Below are 17,459 nucleotides of genomic sequence, written 5' to 3' on the forward strand. Positions count from 1 at the left end.
AATACGAGAAGAGGACAAACATGGAAACACAAAAGGGCAAGAACAATCTCCACATCTTCATACACTGTCATCTTCAAATAGATAGGCTCTGTCCACATCAATCGCAGTTCTTCCACATCCATCTCTACTCGGCCCCTGACGAGCTCGCCTCTGCCTCCCAGCCTCACCAGGAGAGCGGACTCCAACACTCATTGAGGAGCCTTCTTGACAGATCTTCAGTTTTCATGTGGGATAAGTGTAGGATAAGAACAAAGTACAGGAAAAGGGAAGAAATATAGGAGAAAGATAAATACAGGTGGTAAAAGAATATGTACACAGGAAAAACACTAAAGCAGAAAAGGATCCCAATGGGATAAAAATGAGTACAGTGAGTTTCTCTCATTCTCTCGGTTAGCCAGCAGACTCATCACTTCCCGTTACACCGTACAGTGACAGCATGGGAATGCCCGCACTTTGCAGTTCAGGTTTGTACTTAGAATGTGCATTAAGTGTTGATCTGTCGCTCCAATTGTTCTCGAATTGTGAAGTATTAATTTGGGGTATTATTCTCATAATGCCTTCAAATGTGTACACGGTAGAGGAAAGGGTTCTTATGTACGATAATTATGTGAAAACAGAGTCTTGCAGGGAAGTCATTAGGCAATTTGTAACATAATTTCCAGGTGTACGTCCTCCACATAGAGAGACTGTGCAGAAACTCGTAAACAAATTGACAGGAACCGGTTCTTTATTCGATAAGCAGGGAAGTGTTAAAAACCACACACTTAATGAGGAAAAAGTAAATTAAATCGCAGAAAGATTAGGATATACACATACAAAATCCCTAAGACACTTGGACAAGAAACTGGGGTTTCGAAGAGTTCAGCATGACGGGCTATGAAAAATTGAGAGAAATAGCCTCAATTATGGAAGACAAACTTAATCAGAGTTTCCTACAACGATGCCAGAAATGTGTAGATGCAGGAGGAGAACATTTCCAACATCTCCTGTCATAAGGTCATCATCATCATCATCATCATCATCATCATCATCTTCATTTCCCGTTTCCAGCTTCCCAGGTCGGGTTGTGAATCAAGGACCTCCATCACTGACTGTCTCTCCACCACTCTTCTCCTTTTTTAAGTACATTTTCTGGTTTCCCCCCCACTTCTCTATGCACTCCCACACTTGAGTCAGTCCATCCTTTTCGGGGTCTTCCTCGTGGTGTCTTTCCTGTCAACTTCTCTGAAAAAACTTTTTTTGGCACTCTCTCTTCCCCCATTCTCAACATATGCCCATACCACTTTAGCTTTGTTGTTTCTATTCTGTCTTGAAGTTTCAAGATTCCTGTCCTTTTCCTTATCTCTTCATTTCTGATTCTATCCTTTCTGGTCTTGCCCTCAATACCTCTTAGGAATTTCATTTCCGCTGCCTGTATTCTACTCTCCTCTCGTTTTGTTGTAGTCCACGATCCAGCTGCATAGGTTAGTATGGGTCCATAATAGGTTGTCATTAAGTACGAGGTTATTTTCTTAATTCTTAATTAGTAATTTTCTTAATTTAATTTTAATTGTTATCTCATGTCATGCATGGATAAAGTGAGCAAAGTGCTGTCCTTGTTGCTATGCCGCGGAACGGGGAGGGATGAGTCAACGGGAGGCAGATAAGCCGGGCGCACCTGCCGGCCAACTGTTGAGAGAAACGCACTGTATATGATAAGAATAAACAAATGCCAAATTACGTCAGAGAAAGAAAGATGGGAATAAGAAAGGAAAGCATATAATAGGATGAACATAATGGCATTGGTTTAATTACTGGCCAGGTAAGTTTTCTTTCCTGGATCTGAGGGCTGGTTTGAGGTCTGCTCAGCCTACGCGAGAACTATCGCAGGCTATCTGACTAAGATATCAGCCCGGTCTAGAAAGCCAAGAATAATGGCCGAGCGGATTTATCATGCTAACCACACTTCACCTTGTAATCTGCAGGCACAGGCCTTTGGGCTGATCAGCGGTCACTTGGTAGGTCAAGTCTCCTCAGGACTGTAGTGCCATAGGGTTTAGATTTCAGTTTTACCCAGCACAGATGGAATTTAATGCAACCTTTTAAACACAAACACGAACTCCTACAGTTCAGTCAAGATAAACGTCTGTGTGGAGCGTTAGGGAGTGATGAAAACCCATCAAAAGCTTACTCCCAAACTAAAAGTCCTTTTGCAATTGCTCCATAACATCACAACTCCCATTCAATCTACTAGCAAGTTTAGAAGAACTAAACCTAGAAGTGAGAAAGAATGAGTAAAATTCGTAATTCCAATATGATTGATCAGTTATTGAAAATTATAAATAATTTTTTTGTTGCCAGCATTTCACCCCAGTGTGCCAATTTGGGATCATCAGTTGGTAACTAGCATACCTGCAAAGATGCACAGCTAGTGCATGCGCACAGCTTGAGGCTCCAAGTAGTCTGTGCAGTAGCGTCCTCTACATGCACCAGCCATGTGCCTTTGTTGTATGCTAGTAACCAACTAATGAGCTCAAACCGACACACTGGGAAAAACACTGGCAAACAAAAATGAGTTAGTTGGAAAATTTATCATTTCCAATAATGGACCAATTATATCGGAAGCACAACATGTGTTCAACAACTGTTCAGAATGCAGTATAGGTGTCATCATGCACCTTTGTGTTCTGTTCTAATAAAATGACAGGACATGTTCTTGCAGAATGGTCTCACCGTTCCACACATGGATGGACAAGTGCATAACAGAAACAGAGAAGACGACATCGGACAGGCCATGACACAGAGCTGTGCCTACAACTGAGGATCACATTTCTTAGACTGAGTCAGAGGATCGGTGCCACTACCTCAAGATATTTATTCCCCTACTGCCAGCAATGTCTGTATGCAATGAACTACAGTATTTATTTCCCTACTGCCAGCAACGCCTGTATGCAATGAAATACAGTGATTACGAGGGCACATACACTTTTTGCAACATAACGCATGGTGGATTCCACCCCCACCCCCAAATTCACCACACCAGACATGGTAAACACAACGAGGACTACACTGTTTCACATGATTTTTGTAACCTTTATATGTAAGTGTATCAAGCTGAAATACGTACGTTTATGTTCTACAAATATTTATCTTTGGGACATCCCAAACAGATCACCCTGCATATTCAAAATAACAAAATTCCACTTACGTCTTAACAAAGATGTCTTTGTTGAAGGCAGCCAACCTGGGGAGAATGGCAAACAACGTGTGCTGAATATGAGAGTTGCGGATAACTCTCTGTGCTAGCACATCCCTGCACACATCTTCAAAATGTTCTATGATCAGCTGACGGCAAGCAGCACTCTCATACAGAGCATGACAGTTACTGGAAGGTAAGACGACTGCCATGGGACTCCCTTTTCCTTGCTGGGATTTGTTGACAAGAGGGGATTTGAGGCGAGGCATCAAGCTCATACAATCCTAAAAGTAAACAGTACAGTAGCATCTTACAAAACAGCAGATACACATGTGGCCGAGAAGGCATCATACCCTACGTAATAATTTAGATATTACACTATTCAAGCATTACTTTACTGAAATAAATGTAGGTATTGGAAAGGAACAAATAAGTGTCAAATCAGGTCATATAGAGAGATAGGAAGAAGAAAAGTAACATGCAGGGTGGCACAAAAGTCACTGGACAGTTGGTTAAAAGAAAATGAAAGTAACAGCAAGACATAGTACAGTACAGAGGTGTGAAAATTATTAGACTCAACACCATTTTCGATTATTTTTGTCATCACATTGTTTTCTATTCCCTGCCCAAACAAAAGACCGTAAGAATTTCTTTGTTGTCGCCATAAGACCCGTCTGTGTTGGTGCGACGCAAAGCAGCTTGCAAAAAAAAAAAAAATCACTTTGTGGAACTCCTTCTTTAAGTCATTAGTCTCCTTAAAGTAAATTATAGAGCACAAGTAATATTTTCCTTAAATTACATCAGTGATGCCACTGCAACTAATTTAGACTCTCATATCAATATTTAAGTCCATTGTTGATGATTTTTAACACCCCTTTTGAACGTAAGTATATAATATAGAATCACATGACCTGGTTCTGTGATTTTATGTTTTACTTGAGCATCAATATAATTCACTGTACTACAGAAACTGTTGGAAACTGACATTAAAGGAGTGTCAACTGACCATGTAGGAAGATATGATCTCAACGTAGTATGAAAAAATTGTGAGTAATATCGTTTTTCACAAACATTTAGTCGAATTATTGACTGAAAGGCAGGAAGTTCTATGGTGAGAATTGGAAAGGCAATTGTGGCGAAGACTAAAAACTACCTCTTTTATTTTGTAACATTCCCTTTGAATCTAACAATTCTCACAACTCTGTAGGAAGTTTTAACCCATTAAGTTGTTATTACCAAATGGCGATGATTACGCTTTGTCAAGTTGGTATACAATGCTATGACAAACAAAACAAATAAGATAATAAAACTAGTGCATTGTTGAAAGCATGATCTGTGAGACATATTTACAACTGTAGTTTTCCGAATTGTCACAATGTTAAAGAAAGGATTTTCAAGTTAAAAACATTTTATAAACGTGGTGCTACCGCAGTTGTTAACCCATTCCGCTACGACGACGGGTACAGCCGTCAAGAGTTCCACATTCATTAACATGCAATGACGGATACAACAGTCCTCGTGTACTCAAGTGGGAAATGCATCTGTCTGACTACCGATTTCTTTCGATTGTGATGTTGTTCTTTAGAATTACATTCCTAGATAGTTCTAGCAGGTTTACATGTCAATGTTAATATCCGAAGGCTATTTTGTCAATGTTTATTTTGCTTCTAAATTTGGTCATATTGTTCATGAAATGAATGCTAGCACGGAGCAAGATGTCGTGTAAATATCGCGAGGAGGAAGAGGAAAGAATTCTGCACTTTCCGCTTGATAGTGGTGATGAAGATATCTCAGAATTATCTGATAGTAGTTTTAGCAGTGATAGTGCGTCTGAGAACTGTGACTCCGCTCCTGAAGGTGATAGTGAGGATGAAGATAACTTCGTACATAACTTCACCGCATCGAACAATTGAAAATGGAGTTTGGCCAGTAATTTTCCGAAAGGCAATGCATGTGCAGTTGTTCAGGAGCTAAATACTGCAGTCAGGAGGCGTTTGGGCGATAATGCTACAGAATATGACATTGTGAGTCAGTTCCTTACTGACACTTTTTGGCAGGGAATTTGCAAGGAAACCAATTCATATGCAAATAAAATTCTGGAAGTTGTCACCCTTCCTGATTATGCCACTATAGGAGGTCCATCTCAAGGTAGCACACCAATGAGACTACAGGGAAGGCACTGGAGTCATTTTCCTGAAACGATTGCTCCTACAGCAAGTGAATCAGCCACATCAAGGAGATGTAAAGTCTGTTTTGAGCATGGAATCCGGAAGAAATCTTGCTTCGAGTGCAACAAATGCAAAGTTGCTCTCCATATAGATGGATGTTTCAAGGTGTACCATACCTTAAAAGACTTCAGTTAATTGTAGTAAGTTAAACTCTAACCCAAAATGTTAGTTTGATGCAGTATGCTTTTGTAACCATTTTAGCATCCATAACATAAAATGTAGAAAAAATAATTGCATTCCAAGGTACATTTCTCAAGGAAAATATTTGCATGGCAATGGGTTAATGAATGGGGACAACACTTTAGATCAAAACCACCATCTAGACAAACAGTGTACGACATACGGAATAGATTTGAAGAACATGGATCTGTTATGGATGCACCAAGATCTGGCCACCCAAGAACAGTCACAAGCGAGGAAAATGAATTGTGTGTATGTTTAGCTGTGACCCAAAGTCCGCGAAAATCAACCAGACAATTAGCAACTGAGCTGGATTTATCATGAAAGTCAGTGCAAAGAATGTTACGCAAACAGAAGTTTAAAGTTTACATTCCACGTTTACCACATGGGTTACTTGAAGATGATCCAGATTGACGTCTTCAATTTTGTGAATTGATGCTTGACCAACAAAAACATGATCCTAACCTATTCAATAAAATTGTGTGGTCTGATGGGGCCAATTTAAGCTGAGAAATGTACCTTGGAATGCAAACATAACTGCACTTACTAGTACACTGTTTTGTTAGAACAACAACTAAATCAACCTGGTGTGAGTATCTGGGGAGCAATATCATCATTTGGCGTGCTTGGATCATATTTTCTTGACGGAACAGTGACAGGGAATAAGTATTTGGATATGCTTCAGAATTACGTGGTACCAGGACTTATGACGTGGGCTGAAAACTTTCAAGAAATTTACTTTCAACACGATGGGGCACCACCACATGCCACTGCCGTCCGCAATTATTTAAACGAAACTTTCCAAAGAAAAGTGATTGGTCGAAGGGCAGATATTGACATGCCACCACGTTCACCAGATATCACGCCCATGGATTTTTTCCAATGGGGTGTTGTCAAGGACTGTTTATTCTAAAAAGCCTCGGACCATTGCTGAAATAAAAGACTACATACACATTAGAGAAGCTGGGGTGGCAGAAGTAATGGAGTAGGAAAAGTGGAAGGACAGAAAGGAGTGGAGGAGGCTTGTTAACCACACCCGGTTGACTGGAGTGGGACATTGACGATAATGATGATGACGATGATGATGATACATGACGCATTTCATTATTTGGACAGTGATACCACACTATGCCATAGAGTATGTAACAGTGTTCCAAAATGAATTGAAAGATGTATTCATGCAGACAGAAAACAGTTTGAACATAAAATATAATTGTAAGCATTGTTTGTATTTGTAATGAAACGTAAATTCAATATTTTGTTTAAATCAGTGCCCAGTGTCCTTTGTGCCACACTGTATAATAGGACAAATACAATGGTAGGCGAGTGTGGAAAGAGGAAGTAACAAAATGAGGAGATACGAACAAATATTATTAACCTATATAGTATTCTGCCTAGTGACAGGTCCATGTCTTTGAACGGAGTATTTCTGACGCCAATGTTCCCTGTTTTCAGCTTCTTCCTTCAGTCTGCTGTATCTCCTCCCATCTTTCATGTCATCCAGATGTTAAATTCTTCTTCCTCGTCCTGCAGCTCCTTTGATCTTGCCTTCAATGACGTTGTGTATGAACCCCATGTCTAAATATGGGTCCAATTCAGTGGGCCTTCCTCTGAAGAAATGTGTTCAGAATAGTTTTCTTCTCTCCTGCTCTTCTCAGTACATTGCAGTTTGTCACCCAATCGGTCCACTTGATCTCCTCTATTCTCCTCCAACACCACATTTCAAAATTATTTAGGTATTTTTTTCTCCCTCTTTCTCATGATCCACGTCTCTGCTCTGTACAATGCAATGCTCCATATGTAGCACTTAACCAGTTTCTTCCTTAGTTCCAAGCTCAACTTGCTGGTCAACAGTCTCCTCTTCTTGTTGAATGCGACTTTTGCCATGGCGATTCTTGCTCAAATTTCATTTGTGCAGTGGGCATCCTTTGTCAGCAAGCTTCCCAAGTACTTGACCTGCTTCACATTCTTCAGTTCTTGACTGTCAACAGTAACCTCAAAGGTTTCTCCCGTTTTGATATCCTCATCACTTTTGATTTTGCAATGTTGATTTTCATGCAATATTTCCTTTCAATTTCCACCAATTTGTTCATCATGTGTTGTCCGGCTCCATGGCTAAATGGTTAGCGTGCTGGCCTTTGGTCACAGGGGTCCCGGGTTCGATTCCCGGCAGGGTCGGGAATTTTAACCTTAATTGGTTAATTTCGCTGGCACGGGGGCTGAGTGTATGTGTCGTCTTCATCATCATTTCATCCTCATCACGACGTGCACGTCGCCTACGGGAGTCAAATCAAAAGACCTGCATCTGGCAAGCCAAACTTGTCCTCGGACACTTCCGACACTAAAAGCCATATGCCATTTCATTTTTTTTATCATGTGTTGCAGTTGACTTGGATTTTTGGCGAGCACTACCAGGTCATTTGCATACCTGATGGTGTTGATGAGGCGTCCTCCTATCTTGAAGTTTCCGCAACCTTTCAAAGCTTCTCTCACCAGCCATTCTCCATACAGGTTGAAGAGACTTGGCGATAGACAACATCCACGCCTGACTCCTCTTCCTATTTCCACGCTATTTGTTTCTCCGTAGTTTAGTCGCACTATAGAATGAAACATGTCATTCTTTGTTTCATAGTGTGTATGTTTTACAGGTATGTTATAGTGTTACATGTGTTTATAATTGAGTCACCTATTTGCAAAACCGGCCATCTCCCAAAAAAATTGAAATCCACTTTTTGTGCTGAATATGTTCTCTGTCCACTTTTACACAAGGTAGCAAACTATTACCTGCAAGCTCGGCCTTGAAGCAGCTTACTTACTTCATCAAAAATTGGAGTTAGCTGCAAACACAGCCGTCCGCATATGGTTATGAGTTGCAATACCGGCTATCTCCTCTAACGCTAGTGGGCAGAGGAATCACAGCAATTGTGTGGGAAAGAACTGCTTATTCATGGTGACTATTGTAGGTGTTATAGTTCTGTTGCAAGGAAAGTTGTGGTTTTTATCATAGAACTGTGTAGCTATGATAATTATTTTGGGAAAAATGGACACTAAAGTTGAAGAGGCCATAAAAGGCAATGAAATAGCAACAGCGCTTTATCATAAGCTAAATACTACTGCTATGTCCAATGTTTCATTTTATAAGGTGTTTTTCTGATGGATATGGGGGACAGAACAAAAATTCTGTTATGATATCAATGCTCTCCTTTTGGTTTGTCACAAAGGCACCTAATTTTTTTTTTTTTTTTTTGCTAGTTGCTTTACGTCGCACCGACACAGATAGGTCTTATGGCGACGATGGGACAGGAAAGGGCTAGGAGTAGGAAGGAAGCGGCCGTGGCCTTAATGAAGGTACAGCCCCAGCATTTGCCTGGTGTGAAAATGGGAAACCACGGAAAACCATTTTCAGGGCTGCCGACAGTGGGGTTCGAACCTACTATCTCCCGGATACTGGATACTGACCGCGCTTAAAGGCACCTAAAAACATTGAGGAAATTGAGTTAATTTTCCCTGTGACAGGCCATTCATTTTTACCATCCGATAGAGTTTTCGGGCTCGCTGAAAAACAAACAAAGAAAATAGAAACTTTAATACAACCTGAGGAATTTCATATTGTTCTTTCTCAGTAAGGCATTTTATTTCATCTAGGAAAAGATGACTGTGTTCCCGACTTTGGCTGGAAAAGAGAATGTACTTCTATTTTCAAACCTACAGGGAAATGACACTTCAAATTTTCTGCTGCGAAAAGTGTTAGTTTGACCAAATCAAAAGGAGGCAATTCAGTATTAAATCAAAGTGAACCCAACTACAGAATAGATGTTGGAACAAAATTAGGTGTTTGCAAGAAACGCAAAAATATTTTGATGATGAATCCAAAATTATACATACTGGTAAAATAGTAAAGAATTTAAAGGCAAAAGATGTTGAATCTCTATTGAATAAACATTTTGGGACTCAGTGGTGAAATGTTGAAGTGCTTAAGTTTTACAAAGAACACATTGATAACAATAACCTTTCACAAAACAACCCAGAATATGAGGGAGATGCATGTGAGCACAGTGTAGACACTGGCATTAATGTTTAATTTAATGTTTTTTAATGTTTAATTTTCGAAAATTTAATTCTGGTTCATTTTGTGTAAATACAATGGCTTTTTATACTGCATTGATTTTTTAAGTTAACTTTTAAATAAAGTATTTTTTGTACATTTTCATTCCTTCAGTTTCCTCAATTTGGTGCAAACCCGGCCATCTCCAAAAATGAACTTTAAATATTTCAAATAATTATATGAATAAGTCAATGGAATTCTGACACATTCATTACAATGCTATTTATAAGTGATATAGCAAATACAAATAATTTTAAATCTCTTTATTTAGATTTTATAAGTTTTTTTTGATCTCCTGAAAAATTTAACCATTTGGAGATGGCCGGTTTTGCAAATAAACGACTCAATTAGTGTTTTAGACTGAAAAACTTGAAAGTTACATATGGTTACTGATACGATCAGTTATACATATGTTTTAACTGTTGTGGATTGATAATTCACTCACTTTCTGCCAAGGCACATTGGGGCGAACTTATGAAGTCCTAATTAAACGTACAATAATCATACCCTAGCATAAGTATGTGAAGGGAAGTAAGACTTACAGAAAACACAAGGTAAGTGCAGGCACATTAAACACGGAAGTGTACAGCTGAAAATAGTGCCATAATACAAAGGGGGCTAGGCCACTGTGAGCACAAGTAGTGGATGGCACATAAACAAGGAAGATAGGAAATGGACCCCACCTCTTAAGTTACGAGGATATACATTTGTGAAATAAAAATATAAAAAATGCAAATATTAAAGAATGACGTGATGTCAACAGATGACGTGTTAGGCTATGATGGCAACTATTGCAGGACAGTTCGCTGTCAACAGTCACACAATGAATACAGTGGTTTGTAGCAGCTGCAGGTGATATGACGAGCAGATGAAAGACCATGAGGTTAGACGTTAGGCTGGCAGAGTAAGGTCCCATCTGTTACAATACCAGATGTTAAAATCCAAGACTAAGATTTCATCTACTAATTTATACCAGTATGCTAGGCACAACCTTCTTATTTCATACATCCACTGTGGATTCTGTTGTGGTCTTTAAAGCCATTTCTCCCTGTCTGTCAACTCTTACTATCAAGTAAGCTAACAAGGATTACACCCTAATCAATGGTCATACTCCTATCAATCAGGACAATTCTGGTAATGCTGAGAAAGTTGAGACCTTATGGACTCTGCTTGATAATGTCCTATCTGGAATTAAGATTATAATTCATTTAGGTGGCTTCAATGCCCCGTTGGGTAAGGAGCGAAAGTTTAGGTACACCTTGGGTGAACAACCAGTTCATGCCTGAACCAACCACAATGGGGAACATTTCATCGATACATGCAAGCAGATGAACCTTAAAATTATTACACCCATATCAAAAAGAATCCTCGTAAGTGTATGACCTGGCACTCTCCTAATGAACTGACTGGTGAACATCATACAGTATAGACCAGGTAGCCATCTCCCACTATAATTTGTGCAAGTTACAAAATGCAGAAGTGCTTAGAGGTGCTAATTTGATTTGGATCATTATTTAAGTAAGGTTAGAATGCAGTTTATAACAAAGTCCAAATGCAGAAGATCCATAGATTCTGGATCAATAAAGTAAGGATAAATCGAAATGTCATTCGTGATTCCCATAAAGAATTTAAGTCTCTAAAATCACACAAGTAGAAAGACATTTCCCAAAGGGTTTGGGAAGCTGTCACTCTAACAATCAGTTTAGCAAGGAAAAAAAAAAAACCATTCATGGTGGATTGAACAAAGTGATGAAGTTCTCACAAATGGTCTCAAGCCTGAAATCACTAGAGTGAGACAGGACAAACTGAAGAATTCGTCATCTAACATGAACTGACGGCTCAAGAGATCCATAAAGCAAAACGTGCTTATGGAAAAGCTCAGCTTGAGACCAGTGAAGAAACTTTCAGGAGGCTTCGCTATCTATCCAGGATGAGGATGGCAATCTTATTCTGAATAATCATGACAACTGTGAAAGATTAGCTCAATATTTTGAGTCCTTACTCATCTGCCTTCCTCCAGCATCATAGATCCCAATTTCTGGCCCATCTTTTCCTCCTGATCGAGAAGAAATCACCAAAATCATTGCAACTCTCCCCAACAACAAGACATCGGGCAAGAATTCCATAGTTGCCAAACTTCTGAAAATGACTGGTCCCAAGTTTTTTTGCCAAAAGGAAAGAACTCTTTCATGACATATGGGAATCAAAAGCTATTCCTAAGGAGTGGCAATCAACTCTTATTACATCCTCTCCAATAAAGCAAATGTGAATAACTACAGAGTCATATCTCTTCATTCAGTTGCCAATAAAATCCTGTCAAAGCACTTCAAAGTTGCATTGAACCTACTGTTGATCTCAAGACTGGTGAATATCAAGCAAGATTCCATGACCAACTTCTGCAACAAACAGATCTTTTCATTAAAGAGCATTATCAAAATCAAATCTCTTTGCACCAAACCAGCTGTACTGATTTCTGTTGATTTCAAGAAGGCTTATAACTCAACTGACCAATTCAGTCTTTGATATCACTGTGCAAATTGGCCATGTGGTTAGGGGTGCACAGCTGTGAGCTTGCATCCGGGAGATAGTGGGTTTGAACCCCACTGTTGGCAACCCTGAAGATGGTTTTAAGTGGTTCCCCATTTTCACACCAGGCATGTGCTGGGGCTGTACCTTAATTAAGGACACGGCTGCTTCCTTCCCACTCCTAGCCCTTTCCTATTCCATCGTCGCCATAAGACCTATCTGTGTCAGTGAGACGTAAAGCAAATCGTTGAAAAAAAAGTGTCTTTGATATCCATGGGCAGGAACAACAACAAAACAAGACTCATTTCATCATCAAACCAATTCTGACCAACACGTAATCACAAGTGAAATTTATGAGGGAAATCTCTTGATCCTTTGAGATCAAGACAGGTGTTCATCAAGGTGATGGGCTCTCACCCATTCTTTTCAACTGTGTTCTTGAAAATGCCATCCATAAGTGGAGAAACAGACTACCCAATAACGGGATTAGGCTGGGCACTGGATCCAAAGCAGTGAACATCGACTACTTTGCTTTTGCAAATGATGTAGTCCTAATAGCACAGGATCTCAACATCAGATTGAAACGTTTCAGAAAGTAGCTATAAGCTATAGGTCTCCACATATCTATTGAAAAGAAGTGAGGTATTGATGTCTGACAGTCTTAATATCATTGCATGTCTTGATACCAAATAGGGAAAAATCAAATGAATTCATTTTTAGTATCTTGGAGAAATAATTTTGTTTAACCTCTTAACCGGAGAGTTTCCATTGAGAAATGAACATTCGTAGCAGGGAATATATTTTGACTGAAAACAAGTTAATTTGCCACACTCATTATCATGATGTGGATGATGAGTTACCTCATCAGCCCCTTTACTCTTCCGCAAAAGATGAAGGAACTCGGCCAGCCCATTATGCATGCATGCCTTCGCAGGAGAGGAGTTATCTAGTCCTGCCTGTTTTAGCATAAATATGTCTTATGACTGGTACAGAAACATGCAATAGTGCTTACATCCCACCATATAAGGTTGGTGTCAGGAAGGCGAAAAGCGGTAGAAAAAGAAGAAGAATGTCTTAATGGCTGGTGGTCTTCTGAAAATTTGCGTTACGGAAGTTAGCGTCACATAATGTGTGACAGTAGTGTAACCCTAGCAAGCGTTCAGGCTGTGATGTAAGGTATGGATCGATGGTCAGACAATGTTACCTAGCAACCATATAGGTTATGTCTTATGACTAGTGGTCATCTAAAATTAGCAGCTGTTGGTGGATGGCCATGACCGAGAGGCGTATTTATGATCATTTGATTTTTGTAAAGGAAAAAAATGATTTCTTTTGATTTGCATTTGGTAATTCAAACCATAATTCAACATTTGATTTGATTTGTTGCAACTAAATTATGATGCTACGTCTGACACTAAGTAACAACCAATAAAACAATGTCACTGTTGTAATTAAGTACATTATTATCACACTACTGTATATGAATTTTCCTTATTATAACATAGCAAGAAAAGCAGTGAAAAATAAAAGTACTGTACTGTACATGATGTTACAAGAAATGAATTGTAAGACAATCTTCAAAATCAGTTTTCTTCAATGAGTCTCTATTCATAATGGTACAGATGCAAGCTCACTATGGGTTTCACCACTTCTGTTATCTTCTCTATCCAAAGAGTTGTCATCTAATTAGTCATCTGAATCAATGAGATAAATAGTTTCATCATCCATACGAGCATGCTTAAGATGGGAAAAATGCAATGAAATATTGGCGTGCAGAGTGGCACAGCAAGTCTGGAACCTATTGACATCTATAAAGCGATCACAGAACTACACTCAGGAACAAAGAGACAAGATAACACATCCCAACCAGCAGATAACAGTTTTCGAAGGTTTTAGACTAATTAAATCGTCATTACCCGATTGAGCAACACCTGTTGGTAGACGAATTAACTCGCCATGCCCGGTTAAGAGGTTAATATATCGGAGAAAGAAGCTCTGAAATATCGGCCCAAACGCAATAAAGCAGCTTTTCCTTTGTTAATCCACTCATCAGTCTAGATCGATCTCATGGCAGGACGAAGAGTGTCACTACACCGTAGTAGTATGCCCGAAGCTTTATGTGCTGCTGAATGTTTGGCCTTCACTCAATACGGTGAGGATGAAAGGATCTAAATGAAAGGAAATTCCTAAGAAAGATCCCTAACCCACATCAAAATTCTGAAGGTGAATATCACCTCAGGTCAAATGCAGAGCTGTATTCTAAATATGAAAACTCTCACTCGTTATGACAAAGTGCCATCTCGTGTTTTATGATAATCTGTCTTTAACAACATAATATTTTGAAGAATTCTTGATCTGCTCATGACTCAGAAATGTACCACTCCATGGACAACAGCAGTGAAGGAGAAACTGGCCAGTGTACCCGAGATACTGGTTCAAGAAAGAAGCAAGTTCAGGATCTGGATACACGGGTTAAAGGATTTTCCAGAAAGAGAACACGGCATGTTGCAAAGAGGTAATCCATAACAATTATAACCACTAACTAGGTTATAACCACTAACTACTTGAGTAAAGCGAACTTCTGTTTCTGAGGTTTGCCCAAGAGATAGCACGATTGTACTTTTTAAACACAACAAACAAGGCGGCGTTTTTAAATGAGAATAGGGTATGTACGTTTGATTGCTTTTACTTAAGTACTGTAAGTACTGAAACCTATGGTTTGTAAATATATTTATAGAATAGAAACTCTCTATGAAATAACTTTTCATTAATGTTAAATTTATTTCACAGAGTGAATAGCCATTGATCCTAAGAGGCCAAAACAATATTTAAAAACACATCATCAGATACAAGCAAGTTCTAAATACTGTAAACATTTTGAGCCTTTGTCATGTTTTGTATCATGGCCAACTGCTTGTCTAATTCGGAAAATAATTTTGGTACCTTACAATTCTGCAGGGAACTAGAGATGGTCGATAAATCACATCCTGCTACTTTGCCACCAATATATCAGATACACTGCGCCAGAAGTATCTGTGACAAAATATTGTTTACGTTCACAGGTTTTATGTTATCTGCTGTAGCTATGTGAAACCAGCGCTATCTAGGTTATAACCACTAACTACTTGAGTAAAGCGAACTTCTGTTTCTGAGGTTTGCCCGAGAGATAGCACGATTGTACTTTTTAAACACAGCAAACAAGGCGGCATTTTAAAATGAGAATAGGGTATGAACGTTCGATTACTTTTACTTAAGTACCGTAAGTACAGAAACCTATGGTTTATATATAGTTTTTATAGAACAGAAACTCTCTATGAAATAACTTTTCATTAATGTTAAATTTATTTCGCACCGAGTTTTTTAAAATTTGTAACAGCAGGAAAAATCCCCCAGTTACCTCACAGATCAAGAGAATCACCATTTGCATTCCTGTTTTTTATGTGGTTTGTCTCTCCTTAAATGATTCTGGACAGACTATCTGAAGTGATAGATCCATTACTCATACCAGAACAAGCCGGCTTTCGACCAGGGAAAAGTTGTACTTCCCAAATACTGCACCCCACACAATATATAGAAGACGGCTATGAAAACAACAAAGTCACTAGAGTAGTTTTTGTTGACTTGACATCAGTAGGGGCCTTATTTTTTGGTGAAATAAAACTGTTGATTTCGGTGTTAAAACTGACACTATTTCCGTAGGTATTTCGTGAAATAAATTGTTATACTGATCGATGTTTCCTGCTAAATCTTCCTTGTAGTAGCGTATGGCGTAAATGTAACTAACTTTGTGATAAGGGGTTTTAAAGTAAACTCTTGTAATGTATCATTGTTACTAAATCTTAGAAAAACCAAATATGCAAACTGTTATAGAAATAAATATATAAATCACTGATACTTCGAAATGAAGTTAGGTGATCTGCCCTGTGATATACATTTATACATAGCCTACATTTTTAGATGTTGAATTACTTGTCTCCAAAGTAAAAACTAAGCATGGTATCAACATTATCAGGATGCAGAGTTGTGCGACAGTCAGAAAGTGTCTTTGTGTAAGCAGAGAAGCTCCTCTCGCTGACCACATTAGATGTTGGAAACCATAATGCTTGCGAACACTTGGATGAAAATTCACTGTGGTCTTTTATAAAAACCTCCTAAAACTTTGCTAACACTGTCTTCTTTCATTTCCTCAAACAGATGTGCTTTCATTGCATTTTGCAAAGTCATACAGCTCTGGAAGGTGTTCAAGGATATACTCTTTTTCCCCGGTCGAAGATGAGTAGCTCGGATGGTTAAAGCGCTGGCTTTCTGACCCCAATTTGGCAGGTTCGATCCTGGCTCAGTCCGGTGGTATTTGAAGGAGTTCAAATACGTCAGCCTCGTGTCACTAGTTTACTGGCACGTAAAAGAATTCCTGTGGGACAACATTCCGGTATCTCAGCGTCTCAGGAAAATGTAAAAGTGGTTAGTGGGACATAAAAACAATAACATTATTACTACTCAAACAGGCGATTTATATACAATAGGCCTACGAATACAGTCATATTTTACAGTAAAGACAGTATTATTTATCTTTCCTTTTATATTCATTCTCTTCCTTATGCCAGGATTATCCTATTTTTCTATGTTGGCTTGCATGAATGCTTTTTTTGTGTCTATTACAAATTGCTCTCTATAATTTTTCAACACCTTTGCGATCTGTAAAGTATCGCCGATTGTTATTTGCCGCTTTGGATTATGTTCATCTGCTTCATTCTGATTCTCTGCAGTGTATATCGCACGTTTCAATTTTACAAATATTACCGGTACACTATTGATGCATTAGAATCTTTCTTGCAGCATCAAATACATAGAACCCCTCACTGTAGTATTCTTCGGCCCTCAAAAAACCTGTTGTGACTTCAGTTTTCGGCATTTTTATACTTAAATGTTGGACATTTGCCGATAGATGTTCGTAAGTAACGAACTCTCATTGCGCACTGCTGTATCTACGACCGGTCTTGTATCTTGTTACGAGCACAACGCTATTTGATGTAATCGATAACAGATATTGATTTTTATCGACTGCCTTAGAGATCACGGAACTGAATACACATCCTTTCGATACACAGTGCGTACCGCTTTATGTGCATTTGTGTGGAGAATATACAGAGGTATCAAGCAAATGAGAAGGAAACTACGATAGTCAAGTTCTCAGAAGCATTTACACGTTTATTGGAGAGCTCTTCCGGTGCCATTTCGCATTTTT

The 17,459-nt window shown here is 38.9% G+C and overlaps 1 protein-coding gene across 2 annotated transcripts in view; it reads right to left on the bottom strand.

The window, feature by feature from the left end:
- Positions 1-17,459, bottom strand: part of mTor (serine/threonine-protein kinase Tor) — a 415,570-nt gene that overhangs the window by 346,737 nt on the left and 51,374 nt on the right. For both annotated transcript variants that reach the window (XM_067136412.2, XM_067136411.2), the window contains exon 6: positions 3,188-3,459. In XM_067136412.2, coding sequence (XP_066992513.2) covers positions 3,188-3,459 — 272 coding nt within the window. The remainder of the gene's footprint in view (positions 1-3,187; positions 3,460-17,459) is intronic.

Source organism: Anabrus simplex, chromosome 1 (genome assembly GCF_040414725.1).
Source record: "Anabrus simplex isolate iqAnaSimp1 chromosome 1, ASM4041472v1, whole genome shotgun sequence".
Lineage (NCBI taxonomy): Eukaryota > Metazoa > Arthropoda > Insecta > Orthoptera > Tettigoniidae > Anabrus > Anabrus simplex.